This window comes from Lepisma saccharinum, chromosome 1 (assembly GCF_977018435.1).
Source record: "Lepisma saccharinum chromosome 1, izLepSacc3.1, whole genome shotgun sequence".
NCBI lineage: Eukaryota > Metazoa > Arthropoda > Insecta > Zygentoma > Lepismatidae > Lepisma > Lepisma saccharinum.
In genome coordinates, this window is record NC_139229.1 from 428,777 (window position 1) to 444,647 (window position 15,871).

The 15,871-nt window shown below is 38.2% G+C and overlaps 1 protein-coding gene across 1 annotated transcript in view; it reads left to right on the plus strand.

The window, feature by feature from the left end:
* SMC1 (structural maintenance of chromosomes 1) overlaps nucleotides 1-15,871 on the plus strand; it is a 67,948-nt gene that overhangs the window by 15,364 nt on the left and 36,713 nt on the right. The window contains exons 4-11 of the mRNA XM_083128119.1: nucleotides 738-886; nucleotides 3,750-3,918; nucleotides 5,086-5,298; nucleotides 7,313-7,564; nucleotides 9,046-9,260; nucleotides 13,230-13,443; nucleotides 14,411-14,622; nucleotides 15,340-15,508. Of these exons, the coding sequence (XP_082984245.1) occupies nucleotides 738-886; nucleotides 3,750-3,918; nucleotides 5,086-5,298; nucleotides 7,313-7,564; nucleotides 9,046-9,260; nucleotides 13,230-13,443; nucleotides 14,411-14,622; nucleotides 15,340-15,508 (1,593 nt within the window). The remainder of the gene's footprint in view (nucleotides 1-737; nucleotides 887-3,749; nucleotides 3,919-5,085; nucleotides 5,299-7,312; nucleotides 7,565-9,045; nucleotides 9,261-13,229; nucleotides 13,444-14,410; nucleotides 14,623-15,339; nucleotides 15,509-15,871) is intronic.

The window sequence follows — 15,871 nt, forward strand, 5'->3', positions numbered from 1 at the left end:
CTAAAAAGAACATTAAATTGTATGCCAGAGTTTTTATGTGCAGATTTTCCAAGAAGGCAGAGGGAACAATGTGTTAAATACTGTCAAGGAGTAAATTGAATTATATCCTAAATTATAGGTGTGGTAAAATTGTTGGTAATTTTCTCAATATGCCAATGTCTATATAAGCTGATACAAAGCTAAAGAACTACATACACAGCTGGTTGTTAGGTGGTTCAAACTACTGAAATTAAGGAAGAACAATCAAGTCCTTCATTCACAGCTGCTTGCAACAAGTTGTTTTCTTGATGTCTTTATATAAAAAATATTAGTTTGTAATATACTTAGTATTGTATGAAAGAAATACAAAATTATGAAATACTATTTATTACCAATAAATTACCAATCCTATATATCTAAAAATAGATGGTTTAGAGGAAATTTATCATTTTATTATAAACTTTATATTGTAGTTTTGGAAAGTAAATGATTCCTTTTTTAAGCAAAAAATTCATCTTCTCAATGGACATTTGTAATATTATATTGGATTAGTAGAAAATCAGTTATTGATATTGGTATATTTTGTACAGTACCGGGTACATTATTATTGTCAGCAAAGAATTCATATGAATCCATTTCTATACTAATATAGGCAATATAAATATTGCTATCAGCTCAGTCTACATTACAGTATGTAATTTCTTTTTTTTTTTTTTTACTATTACTACAAGAATATTTTTTTCTTTTCCAAATCACAGTCTGTTGCTAGTCAGTTGTATCTATCGGAACTGGAGAAGCTTGGAATTAACGTCAAGGCAAAGAACTTCCTCGTGTTCCAAGGTGCCGTGGAGTCCATTGCAATGAAGAACCCGAAGGAGAGAACAGCATTGTTTGAGGAAATAAGTGGGTGAGTAGCATACACAATTACTGTTTCTTGGTTACAAGTATTAAGTAAGTTCTTGAATTCTTGATTTGTTGGCTGTTGTTTCATTTAAACTTTTTACACTTTGTTAACATTTTTGGATTCACTTGAATCCTTAACCTTTAAACAGCCAATGGGTCATATATGACCCATAGAAAGTATAGGCGAAAACAGCCAATGGGTCATATATGACCCATAGAAAGTATAGGCGAGAACAGCCAATGGGTCATATATGACCCATGGTGCCAATTACAACATTCACGTGCTTTTAGGACCTTCATACTTGTATGTGAGGTTGTAAACGCTGACAGATGTTCAGATAAAACTTTGAAATGTTATGAGGATGGAAACCCACCCACCCAGGACTCCAAAGTTACGTATTGAAGCTGGCGTGAATTTTAAATTTCTACACTTATTTGACAAAAAATGTTATAGTTCGTAGACTATTTGACCAATCTACTTTGGGTAAGTTTTGTGTTTCAGCTAAAACATGAGGGCATGCAACCGTGCAGGAATCAAAATGCCAAAGGCAATAAGAGGGGTTGGGTGGGCCGTGGCCCCCAACTTTCAATGAAAAAATCATACAAATGGGGAGTTTGCCCCTCTTTCCCTGCTATTTTGGGAAGGAGAGGTAAACTTTAGCCTTATTTTCAAAGAATGGTCCTGGGTGCATTACATTATCGAATATGTGAAAAAACTCCCCATTTTTATGATTTTTTCATTGAAAGTTGGGGGCCACGGCCCACTTAACCCCTCTTATTGGCTTTGGCATTTTGATTCCTGCACGGTTGCATGCCCTGATGTTCTAGCTGCAAAACAAAAGTTACCCGAAGTAGATTGCTTAGATAGTCTCAGAGATATAACGTTTTTCTGAAATAAGTGTAAAATTCAAAAATCACACACTAAGGAGGCAGCCAGAGAGAGGTTACTTTCGAAAACTCACTCAGTGGTGTAAAGGTTAAAGATTAGTGTCACATTGGCTTTCTAAAGCTCAGAAGCCTGTGTGAAACTGACCTGGTCAGAATTGTTTACATTTTGAGTTGTAGAGGTTGATGCTTTCAGAAGATACCCAAATGACAATTTCCCTTCCATATAGTATACCCTGGTTTGCATTAATGAGGCCCTGACATGTGGATCCATGGCCAGTGTAATCCTCCGTGGGGCTTGTGTTACGTGCTGCCCTTGCTTGTTTGTGATCATCATTTCATCTTTTCACCATTCATCCTTATCTTAGCCAAGAGTGGCAGAAATGCAAATAAATAAATCATATCATTCATGTTTATATTTTAAAATTTGGCCCGACATTAATAAACTTGTTGTACACTTTACTAAGGCTCCTTTTCCATGAAAAATTAGTTTGTTTTTTTTGTACGTTTGTCTAATTATTGAAACATGGATCCTTTGTGACCACACCATTATAACTTTACCATTCTTCCTTCAGAGATCTCAAATTTTACTCCTGGTGTCAGGCTAATACCATGGAAAACAGCCTCAACGTCTAAATGTTAAGATGGCCAGTTCTGGCTGAGGAATGAATGGAAGTCTTCAAGTCGCTGAGAAATACAGATGGAAAGTTGTTGAAATGTTACAAACCTTTTATTAGTGCTTCATTCTAGTGCTCTTGTTTTTGAAGATTACGTGTGATAAAGACTACCAAAATACTTGGTACGAGGATCATTTCAAAAATTATAAGCAGTTTTTTGTTTTTTTTTCCATGCGGTAACTATGTCATTAGGGCATCTGACTACCATGCAAGAGGTCCCTTATTTGATCCTCGGCGGTGAAGTGGGTAGGGTGCCCGCCCAGCATCGTATAAAGTGGGTACCTTGAGGGAACTCTGGCATTTAAAGGCAGCCAGGAGCATGGTACTGATCACATCACCCTCACCTTCGGCTATGATCAAGGGCCCAAACTCCACACTCCCTACACACCTTCATAGCATGATCCAAAGTACAGGGAAGCCCTTTACTTTCTTCCACTTTACATCTTTCTCAGTGACAGTTCCCAATGTTTCACAAGATTTTCTACTCCTTTGAGGGCAAGGGTACCACTTTTGTTCAGGCCTCAGATGACTTGGGTCTATGGAGGAAAAATTGTGCTCACGGATAGGCTCTTTCAACTTGGAGAAGTAGTTTTAAGTCTGGGTGATGCATGTCTTGACTGTGCATCATGATTGATTGATTGATTCAATTGTTGTTTTAAGTTCACTTTATGCACAACAAGGCTAATCGGGAACGGACCTACAGTTTCAAAGTGGAATCCGAACCACTATGTGCCTCCACCGGGTATCGAACGACTGTATATGTGAGGTAATATTTCCTGCTCATATTTACTCAAGAAATCCAACAGAAACCCTCCCCAGGTGCAGACTTGCATTATCTTGCAAAATCAGTGGCTGATCCCTGAGCAAATCAGGGTGATTTTTGTGTAATTTTTACTTGCAAATGCTCCTGTCACACTTGTTCCACATGGAAAGGGACTGCTGTTTCAGCTCTGTTTAATGTGTTGAACCCACATTTTGTTGATTACGATAATTCAACACCTTTTTTTCTGCAAAGCACTGAATTTCTCTTGAGTTTTTGTATGGATCCTTGATCTTGCAGATACGTCTAACACCCATCAATTCAGAACAACATACGGTAGCATAACAAACATACCTCCTGCTACTTCAAGTCTTTCCCTGCAACCCATGCTGCTACTTTCACTGGAATTGCATCATCCACTCTACAGTGTTGCCACCTTGTGCATTTCTGTAACAGTTTTCCAGCAATTATTTTGCTATTGTTTGTAGTTAAACCACAACAGAGAAGAAGCATTGGTAATTAGTTTCCATTTTTGAAATGATTAGGTCTGGAGCATTGAGAGACGAGTATGACAGATTGAAGACTGAGATGTTTAAGGCAGAAGAAGACACGCAGTTTACGTACCAGAAGAAGAAGGGAATAGCTGCAGAGAGAAAAGAGGCAAAACTGGAGAAAGAAGAGGCTGAGAAATATCAGAGGTTGAAAGATGAACTTGTGAGTAATGTTTTCTTTTCTATTAACCTTTCCTGTTGAAAGAATGATTTTTTATCTCAACACTGTAATTCACTAGTCACAAATTATACTTAAATTTTGTCTTGGTTCTGGAGAGCTCACCATTTTTACTTCCTGATGGACTTGTGTAAAGCTATTATTATGAAAGATCCATTAGATGGAGAGTGTTTCTGTGTAAAGTACTGCTACCTCCTTAGGGTGCTAATTCCCTATACCACGGCTAATATCTACCGTGTTGGGTCTTCTTTGGAAAGTAAACCAGACAGTGAGCCTTCCAATGGAGACAGTTAATAAATTCTATTATATCTTCCTTTTTACATTAACATTATAGTTGTGAGCACGTGAGCATATATTCATATATTTTTTCTTTATTCTTAATTTGAGTTCTAGTTCTGATTCCTTTGTAGTCACTTCCACATTCACAATCCGTCAATTTTCTTCACTTTATACACGGGTGGGGCTTCCTTCTGGATCTATCTTCATATGTCCGTTGATCGAAGTTCCCAAGATTTACTAATTGTCCTGTCCTCGTAGATAATTGCCAACTTTTTACCAAGTCCCAGAAAGATTATCTTGTTTGGACTTTTATACTGCCAATCAACAAGTCCATTAACCCACCTTGGGGCATCGACAATATCACGCGCTGGAACTACTAATTCGACCAAAAGTGTAGACTCTCTGCAACGATTGAAATGTGCAGCCGGGTCGGTGCCGCGAATGTGATGCACAGCCAAAAAAGTGCTGTGAGTCGTGACTGGAATGTGCCAAAATTTCCACAATGGGGTTCGTAATAAGCTCACAGATTAGGAATCTGTTCGCAGACACAAATTTATATCTGTCTTTCCACTTCTTTACATTTCGTATATACTTGCATATGAGCACATTGTTAATTTTACGAGTATCTTTATTAATTTATCATCTTTATATCATTTTTTTTATCTTACACTCTTTTTTTATTATTGTTTATTTTTCTAATTTACTTTTACGTCTATTTACACTATCATTTATTTATAATACGGTGATCTTCCTTCATTACACCCCTTTTGCTGCCATCTCTTTTTCAACTTAGCAACTATTTACAAGTATTAGGCCTATTGGGTACGTAACAGTACATCCACTCTAATATCCTGTATCCCTTCTGTATTCTAGGCCGAAAAGCAAGTGGAATTGCAACTCTTTCGTCTATATCACAACGAAAAGGACACGGAGCGATACGAACATGAACTGAAGAAGAAACAGCATGAACTGGAGAAGGTGGAGAAACGCAAAGAGAAGTCGGAGGAAACTCTCAAGGAGAAGAAAAAGGAACTTGGGAAATATAGCAGAGAATTGGGAAAAATTGAGCAGGAAATAAGAGAAATGGTGAGTGACGTAAGCAACAGTAAAAGGATTTAAAATTACCTCTGTCATGTTTGCCTAACTCTCTTTCATTGGGTGATAATGCATTGACGCTTGATTGCATTTAACATAAAAGGGTACAAGAGCAATGTCTACCAGTCAAGAAAGTCAAGAAATTATGCTTTTGGTCAAAAATTTTTGCTGTTTTCTTTATAGGATAGTGAACTAACATTGTTATATACCTTTACTAGGATTTGATAAAATTGAATATTTGGAAATCTATAATTGTATTGAGTTGTGGTTAAGATTTGTTCACTTTGTTTCTTAAGAATTAGATTCTAGTATGCATGAAGTTTTGTAAAAATATTAAAAAAGTACGTAATGTGGCCATTCCCCATCCAGGATGTCTGAAGCATTAATTTTTACATGCATTAATAAATTAAAGCAAGTCTAAATCTCTTGTTAAAGTACAGCTTCAGTTTTCATGTAAACCGGCCTTCATTGAATAAATATGTAATGGGAGAATCAAATGAAAACCGCAATTATTTTTCCCCGACTATTTTAATGCAGGGATAATGTTTGATTGTACATTATTTTTCTACGTAGTCCCGTCCTATTTCAATGCACTTACGCCATCGGATAGGTAGTGCTTCGATACCGCGTGAGAAAAAGTCTTTCGGTTGAATGTGTAGCCACTCGTGCACTGCCGATTGGACGTCTTCATCAGACTTGAACCTCTGCCCTCCAAGGTGCTCCTTCTATTGACCAAAGATGTGGAAATCAGATGGTGCCAAATCTGGTAAGTATGGCAGATGTGGTAGGCACTTGAAGCATAGGTCATCTATGGTTTTCATGGTTGCATGAGCAGAATGAGGACGAGCGTTATCATGTTGAAGCAAAACACCTGCACTCAGCAATCCCCTTCGCTTTGTGCGTATCGCTGGCCTCAAATGGTTCTTGAGAAGATCGGTGTAGGTGGCACTAGTCACTGTCGTACGTGGGGGCATGTAGCATTCCAGAATAGGACCTTTCTTATCCGAGAATAAAGTCAAAATGACTTTCCCTGCAGAGGGCTGGCTGCGAAACTTCTTTGGTTTCGGCGAAGACGAATGTTCCCATTCTTTGCTTGCATGTTTTGTCTCCGGTTGAAAATGGTGCACCCAACTTTCATCCCCGGTAACAATGTGAGCTAGAAAATCCTCACCCTCCTCTTCATGATGCCTCAGCATCTCTTGACATGCGTCAACCTGACGGACTTTCAGTTGCTGCATCAGCTGTCGAGGAATCCACCTGGCGGACACTTTTCTGTAGCAGAGTTCGTCATGCACTATGTGTTGTACTGAACCGAAGCTCATATTCAGCAAGGAAGCCATTTCAGCCAGGGTGACACGCCGGTTTTCCTAAATAAGTCGATCTGCTGTGGCTATGGACTTATCTGTCACAACTCGTGGAGCCTGGCCCGGACGGGAAGCATCAGTCAATAAAGTTGTACCTTCTGCCAATTTCTTGCACCAATCGTAGACTTGCCGCTGTGACAGACAGGCGTCCCTATACTTCGTCTGCATTCTCCAATGAATATCAACCGGTTTCACACCTTCACTCCATAAAAATCGAGTAACTCCACGCTGTTCCAGCTTGGTGCAACTGCGTAGTGGTGTCACCATCTTGAATCAGCTGTTACTCACATCCAACCCCACCTACCGGCACTGCTTCATACTACCAGCTCGGAAAGACGTCAAGGACTGTGGCTGCAAATTTCCAAACACCTAGAAAGAAAAAAAGATTTTTAATGCACTTTTGCGGTTTTCATTTGATTCTCCCTCTTACATTATCTTAATTTTGCAAATGTATCAAAGTAAGGGGTGATTAAATAAATGTTAAGAAAAGGGGAAGAAAGGTCAAGAAAAATCAAGAATTTTGGATTTGTTATTTTGGTAGAAACCCTGATTAAGCAAAATACTTTTATTCTTCATGAACTTGTGATATTACTTGTATGTCTTGCCACGTGTTGATGCATACTATTCCTTATTTAAAATAGGAAGTGGAAATAAATAAGAAGAGACCGACGTTCATCAAGGCAAAGGAGAGAGTCACCCACATGCAGAAGAAACTGGAGTCTGCAAAGAAGTCGCTGACGCAGGCAAAGAAGGCCCACTCGGCTCACATGGATGACATCCATGAACTGGAAAAGGAGCTGGAAGAGGTGGAGAAGAAGAGGACAGAATACGAGGACCTGGTGGCTGGGGAATCTCAGAGTCAAGGAAGAGATGTGCAGTTGGAAGATGCTCAGGTAGGCACAATTCAACTAACTCACTCTGTAGCCTTCTTAAACCCAAAGTTTTGTGGCTGCAACAACACAAGCCTTCCAGCTGTCCCTATACTGGGCAAGATCAATCCAATCTTTTCCATCCTTACCGATTTCCTTTAGGTCCATTTCAACATTATCCCTCCATCTTCGTCTTGGCCTTCCTACGGTCTCTTACCAACAAGAATCCTGTAAACTCTTCTTTCCTCTCTTTGTGGTACATGGCCGGTCCACCTAAGTCTTCTTGATTTAATTATTCTAAGAGATAGGCACAGTTTAATCATTATAATGTTTTATGTTGTATAATTGGAAGGGTTTATATAAGTAGAGCCACATATTCATGGTGAATGAAATATCGAGATTTCAGTGCAAGAATTGGGTACATTTCGTGATCCAAAGCAGTATATAAAATTGCATTCTGGTGTTAAAATAATGAATATAACCCTAAATTTGATTCTAAAAACTACACTTATTACACAAAATAAACATTTCCCTTCTAATAGCACATTTATGTATTTGTCAGAGTATGAAGTTTATTCCTGTGTAAAGGAGCCAAATTTTCCTTGATTTGCATAACTGACAGGATAATTCACAAATTAACATTACAATTTTTCACATTTTGTGTTTTTCGTCAAAAATGTAATATGCATGACACTAGAGATTACACAGTGCAACCAATGTTCATTTTAGGTGATTTCAAAAAATGGAAGCTGCATTTTACTACCAGATTTGCTCACAAAATAATGCAAAATCAAATTTTAAACGGAATTTGCAGTTTGTTTGCCTATACAACATTCTCCTGAGACGAGATGGGTGTAGCCTCTGGTGTTGACATACTCATATTAATTTTAATGAACAAAATAGACTTTTTGATTATCCTGCGAGTTTTACAAAATGATGAAACATTGATTATTTCTGTGGTAAAATGAGGGGTAGAAATGTAAAGTTTTTTAAAACAGGACTAAACGTGAGAATATTTCACACATTTCACATAGATAGTAAGCAGAAAGTTTCCAAATAAAATTTGAGAAATTTATCACTATATTAACACCAAAATCAAATTTGATCAAAAAATTCTCTGTTTTTGTAGTGAAATTATGATACCATGTTATTTATCACACACATGCATCTGAGTATTAGTTCAAAATGACATTGGTTCAGCCCTCGGCACTAGTTTTAACTTTAATCATGTTAAACATGACATTGTAATAAATTCTAAACAAGAGAAAAATCTTTTTGTGGGCCTTAGGTACGAATTATCTTGTGGACTTATTTGGTTAGCACAGCATGGTATGACGTCAGCAGTCCCAGGACTGAATCCCGGCCAGGGCATGGGTATTTGTGAGTGTCCCTTCATCAGTTTCATCGTATCATCACTCATTATCATCTTCACAATTAGCCAAAAATGGCAGAAATACAAAGTAAAATAAATCAATTAATTATTTGCATTATTTGATTCAATCCAGGTGACTGAATATAACAACCTGAAGGAAGAAGCAGGGAAGCAGTCTGCTCGGTACCTGCAGGAGCTGGATTCGGTGAATCGGGAGCAGAAATCGGACCAAGATCGACTAGATAATGAAGCCCGGAAGAAGGCCGAGGTGGATAACCGCTTGCGCCAGAAAGGCCATGAGCTGGAGGAGGCCCAGAAAAGAATTGAGAAGCTGGCTGAACACATCAGGTAAAAAATAGGAAAATCCAGATTTTTTTCAGAATTTTTCTAATTTGAAAGATGTACATAAAATAAACATACCATCCTCACTCAGAGGTGTGCTATCCAGGGAAAAATATCCCATACTGACTTGACCATTTGGCTTTATTGAAATTGATAAGCAAATAAAATGAAAGTATTGTTCATATGTTTTAACCCCTTTAAAGTATTTATAATAAATGATGTCATAGAATTACAATCAGGGTACCCACATACCTGGAAAAGCCATCACATGATAGTGATTCAAAGTGACACTGCATTATATCTTCTTGCAAATCATGTCTTGAAGTACAGACCACAATTTCTAGTCCAGAGGGAGGCCTGAGCTGCCAGATGATCCATCTGAAAGGGAAGAAAGTTGAGCACATGTGTCTCAAACCGCTGCTGGGTTGTTTAAGCCGTATGAGCTGGTGCACAATCCTGCTGAAAACTCTACTCCTGGCAATGGAATAATATTGCTTAGATCCTTGACCATTGTCTCCTGGTACACTCGGGCTGATGTTTTTACCCCTTCCTTGCTGAAAAGGAGCTCAGTGATGCTATCACAATGTCCCATTTCCCACCACACCATTATTGAAGCAGAATGTGGCCCCCACTAACTTCTGTGGCATACAAGCTGCCTCCATGATGATTCTTCTCTGCCAATTTGTGCTTAATGATCCAGAAGGCACTTTGCTTTTATTGCTTTCTGATGCTAGAAAGTGATCTGTATGTTGTTTGTAAGCTTTCAGTCCCAGGTCACTTTGCAACATACAAGACGTGGACATTTTAAAACTGGTCAGTTCACAGACCATCACTGATGCTTCCATACACTGATTTTTCCAGTTGCACAGTCCTTATAGTACGTGGCTGTCCCTGTCTGGGCCCGTCTTGCCCTTTCCAGTGTCACTGAAATGCTGGACAGCATGATACATGAATCACTTGGCAGCTTCTAGAGAATCTTGAAAATTTCAGCTGACTTCCGTACTTTACAGGCTGCTAAATAGCCACATGGTTTTTGTAACTGTCACATTCCATTATGAAAGCTAAAGACAAAATGTTCTATCGGTTCTGTAGGTCAATTAGCAATGACTTTGAACACCACGTGATGAGCCACCTCCCAAAGTTTGTGATGGTGTTTGAAATTTATTTTGTTTTTTTGTGTGCTATAAAAAAGTATGAAAATTCGCAAAGAAACCTTACTCCTTAATTAAGTGCATAGAGATTTCATTTTATTCTTTAATTTGTTTTGTTATTCGCTCATACTGATAAAGTACTACACAAAATTTACTAATAGACCTACCTACTGATCGGATATAATATTGCAAGTGCATCGTAAATGTTCGATGAATGATTCATTCACCGTAATTAATGTATATAACCAGGTGATTGTGGTGGGTTTTGCCTTTGAAAAGGTACTACCTATTTAAACATTTACTTTGCAAAACCAAAACATTAATTACATGTCCTTGTTTATAAAATAAATAAGATGGCAGAATATTGCACTAAATTACAGATTATTTATAAATGTATCAGATTGGTAATATTACTGATAAAGCAGATGCACCATAGGCCATCAAAAACGTCTTTACAACTTTGAAAGCAGATAGAAATGTATTCAGATAACTTACATAGTCTGTTGAGGTTCCATTGCATAGCAAGAGACATCAAGTTTTAACTCACGTAGTCCATTAGTGCCAAACTCACCCACCAGTAGTGCTGTCAGCGTTGTTCTTGAAAATGGTTACTTTTACTGGTGCGGAACATGCTGTATGGCTTCAAGTGCAAGCATTTACGTAATACGCGCCAAACAGTCGGTTGTGGAATGCCAGTCTCACGTGATGCACGTCGGGTTGATTTCCTAGGACTCTGGGCAAAGCGTTCTCCGAGTTGTTCCACAGCAGCTTCACGAACTTGTGGACATCCTGGTGATTTTGCATGTCTTACAGAACAACCAGTCTCAACGAAGGTTTGGTGCCAAGAGTAAATTGTAGGCCTACTAGGAGGCACCTTATGATACTCTGTACGAAACTTACGTTGCATGCAGTTGCTGATTGCATCTTGTGAAACCAAAACATACAGTGAGCACGTTCTGCAGTAAAATTAGCCATTTTCAAGAACAATGCTGACAGCTCTACTGGTAGGTGAGTTCGGTACTAATGGACTACGTAAGTCAAAACTTGACGTGTTTTACTTACGTGAAATTTAAAAGATTTCGTAATTCCGCGTTGCACAATTTAATGGTTCAATCCTATTAATTTCGAAGATCCACTGTCTTCATTCACAAAAGGGTACGGCGTTTAATAGGATTGAACCATTAAATTGTGCAACGCGGAATTACGAAATCTTTTAAATTTCACGTAAGTAATTTTAAACCGCGTTTACCGCAACCACCATGAATTGACGTGTTTTGCTTTGCAATGGCACCCCAACCGACTCTGTAAGTTATCTGAATAAATTTCTATCTGCTTTCAAAGTTGTAAAGTTATTTTTGAATCACCCTGTATATTTAGAATAGTAATGTACTAAATGTGCTGATTCTGAAAATCTTAGGGAAAATGCAGTTAGAGTTTTACGTGGGAACCCTTTACATATACTCCATGGTGTCTGCTGACAAATGGAAAAGAAGTTGAGCATGATGACAGCCTCAGTGCACAAAAAACATTAACAAAATGTTGAGGCTTTAAAACTGTAACAAAGTTTCACTTCATTTGTAAAGTACGAGGGCAATTCGGAAATAAAACCTCTGTTTGCGCATGTGCGAGAAATAGCCTGGGATAGCAACGTCAGTCCTGTGGTGCTGTGTGCATTAGTTGATATTAGTGCAGTAGGCAGTGAGAAGTGAAAGGACAAGGTTGTGTTGCAGTTGACTCGTCCGCTACAACAATTGAAAATTAACGCTACAATGAAAAATCCCGCCAAATGTGAAATTCGTGCAGTAATACGATTTCTGTGTGCGAAAAAAACTTTTGGCAGCTGCGATTCATCGCAAACTGTGTAATGTAATGTTTACGGACAAAACGTGATGAGTAAAGGTGTCGTACGTGAATGGTGTCGCATGTTTAAAGATGGACAAACTGACATGCACAATGCGGCAAGAAGTGGGCGCCCATCTGTGCAATGAACTCGTGCAGGAAATTGACAGAACGGTCTGTGAAGTCCGTCTGTTCACGATATCTGAACTTTCTGTTCACTTTTCCCAAATTTCTCAGACTGTTTTGTACGAGGTGGTGACAGAAAAGCTGGGATACCACAAGTTCTGTGCTCGTTGTGCTCGCACCGCTTTGACATTGACAATGCGCTTCACGATGCTGTTAGAGGGTGGTTTCATTCCCAGGCGGGAGATTTTTTTGCAGAAGGAATATCAAATCTTGTAAAACGTTATGACAAGTGCCTCAATTTGAATGGTGATTATGTGGAAAAGTAATGTAATGTTATACTTTTTTAATGTGTATAATAAAAGTTATGTATCTACGAGTGTCTGTCATTTATAACCAAACGGAGGTTTTTCCAAATTGCCCTCGTATATAGAGTACAAATGCTAGTAATTTTTGTTGGTGAGATATGCAAATTATATCCATGCACAAGGATTTAAACCTTATGCAATTAAAAACAATAATAATTTTCACATTGATTAATTTTGTTATTCACATGGAGTAAATTACTTTTGGAATGCCCCATTAGTTTATGTTTTGCTCCTTGTTAAGGTTGCACTATATTTATTGGGTCACAAGAACTTCATTCCTTGATAAGTGAGGAATATTTTGTTTCGGATTTTGACTTCCTGACGGCACGGTGGTAACATTATCACCTTGTAGTCGAGGGGTCCCATGTTCATTTCCTGGTTGAGGAGGCACATGATGGTTCGGATCGTACATTAAACTGTAGATTTAGTCCCGGTTAGCCTATCTGTGCATAAAGTGGACTTAAAACTCATTTTGAATTTGTTCCTTCATCCAGGACAAGCGAGCAGGCACTCGAGGAGCAGAAGCGTTTGAGGCAGGAATTGGAGTCAGACGTTGGGTCATCCAAGGACCGTGTCCAAGAAATTCAAACACAGCTGGAAAGTGTAGTGGAGCAGTTAGGTGATGCCAGAGTTGATAAGCACGAGGATTCAAGAAGAAAGAAAAAGCAGGAGATTGTGGAAAACTTTAAGAGGCTCTTTCCTGGTGTAGTAAGTGTCTGATTACAAATATTGAATTGTGCTGTACTGATGGTGTTAACATTTTTCTGTTTATATACAGTATATGTAAGAGGGCTGGCCAAATATGAATTATACCTAGTTCTCACATCTTGGAAAACCTATAGAGAAACTAGTACGGATGGACCGATACAAAATATTGGCTGATACAGATTAGGTACCAATATAATATTTACCAATACCAATAACCAATATTCTACCGACCCTACATAACATTCCAAATGGTTCAATGACCTGGGCATGGGTGACCAATGACCAATAATTGTATGTTTCCAGATAAACCAAGTTTGTGGAATGCAAAACAAGCTGCATATTTACCATTTTCTTTTTAAAAACTATGAAATTGAGATTACGTGTTTATATATCCAAAGAAAATTATAACAAAATGGCAGAATGTTGTACTAAATTATAAGATATTTACAGAGATATTTATTTGCCCAGCCCTTATACATGTAATCAGTTGAAGGTTCTGTACTATTTGAGGGAGCAGTTGTCTAGGAATAATTGGGCCATGATATTTTTTGGTAACACAATTTGAATAATTTCTACAAGAAAACCTGATATGACAGTAGAAAACTTCTTACGTCACGTACCGGCAACATATTTGTTAAAACACTAAAATAACACACAAACAGCACAATGAAAAACACTTAGGAGTTCTTCCAAGCTTTCGACTCCTTCACGGAGTCATCTTCAGGGCTGTTCGAGGGAAGACTGCCCTGAAGATGACCGTGAAGGAGTCGAAATCTTGGAAGAACTCCTAAGTGTTTTTCATCATGCTGTATGTGTTTTATTTTAGTGTTTTATCAAAGAAAACCTGATATTACAGGTTAAGTTTTCATTAGTCCTACACCACCAACAAGTTAATCAAAATGATATTGAAAATTGTCTGGATTTGTATTATTACCTGATTGTTTATTTCTGATTATTTACTCTTCAGTATGACCGAATGATCAACATGTGCCAGCCTATTCATAAACGTTACAATGTGGCTATCACGAAGGTTTTGGGCAAATATATGGAGGCTATAGTTGTGGATGCTGAGAAAACCGCTCGCCAGTGCATCCAGTATCTGAAGGAACAGATGTTGGAGCCAGAAACATTCCTTCCACTGGACTACATTCAAGCCAAACCACTTAAAGAGCGGCTGAGGTGAGTTTTGCTTGTAAAAGAAAAGTATTTTCTCTCTTATTTTTTAAACCATAAAAGTTCTCCGTGTGAAGAAAACAGTTCAGTGGCACCTTTTTTTAAACATTCTGAAAATTCCTTTTTCAGTATGGTTATTGGCCTGTTACTTCAAAGGCGAGTAAATATCATGTTGGAGATAGTCTTACCCTTAATATTGCAAGCTGCAATTTATTTATCTTCATCACGTGCTTCAAATTTTCTCGGGGCAGTCTCTGGTCACCATTTACAACAGATAGCAATGTCCCGTTACCTTCATTCTCTCTCCCTCCCTTCCTCTTTCTCTCTTCCTCCCTCCCACCCCCTCTCTCTCTCTCTCTCTCTCTCCCTCTCTCCCTCCATCCCTCCCTCCATCCCTCCCTCCCTCCCTCCCCCTCCAGGTAACCAATCACGTGCATCCATCCATATGTCATGTATTCACTTGCTTTGAGGCTAGCCACTATCGAAGAGTAAAGCCATGGTTTTGTGACTTGCACAGCTGCTATGTCTTTCAGGTTGGTGCAATGGGAAATGATCCTGACCCGTGGATATTCAAACTCCCGAGTTTGTGTGATGTTGATGCAGGTGGGCGTTAGCGTTAATTCTCACTTTTGAATACTGTTACAATGCATTTATTATTTAAAATAAATTCTTCAAGTTTTTTATTTTTCTGATTTTTCAACCAACTTTTTCATTTCTTTACAGGAACATCAAAGATCCAAAGAATGTGAAATTGCTGTATGATGTTCTCCAGTACGATCCTCCAGATATTAAGCGAGCTGTTTTGTTTGCTACAAACAATGCTTTAGTCTGCGAAACTCCAGAGGATGCAATGAAAGTAGCTTATGAACTAGAAGATGGACACAGATATGATGTAAGTATAGTTGACAGTATTATAAATGCAGTAGAGAGAAATAAAACATATCCAAAATCTTTTCGGATCCATTGCATTGCAACCAAATTCATCTCCTCCATGCTAATTAATGTGCATTGTTGTGGCAGAGAACAATTTTTCTTGTATGTAAGCATTGATTGCATTGTAGAATTATTTATCTTGTAACAACCGTAGACTACAAGAGAAATAGAAAGTAATTAATAACTAAAAAATATTTTGACACAAGAAAGTGTCTTGCAGCTTATACTGGAAGAAATATTTCTTAGAAGAATGAATTTAGGTACATGAAACAAATTTCATCGCAATAAATGGATATAATTTCTTGTATTTACGCAGAAGTCA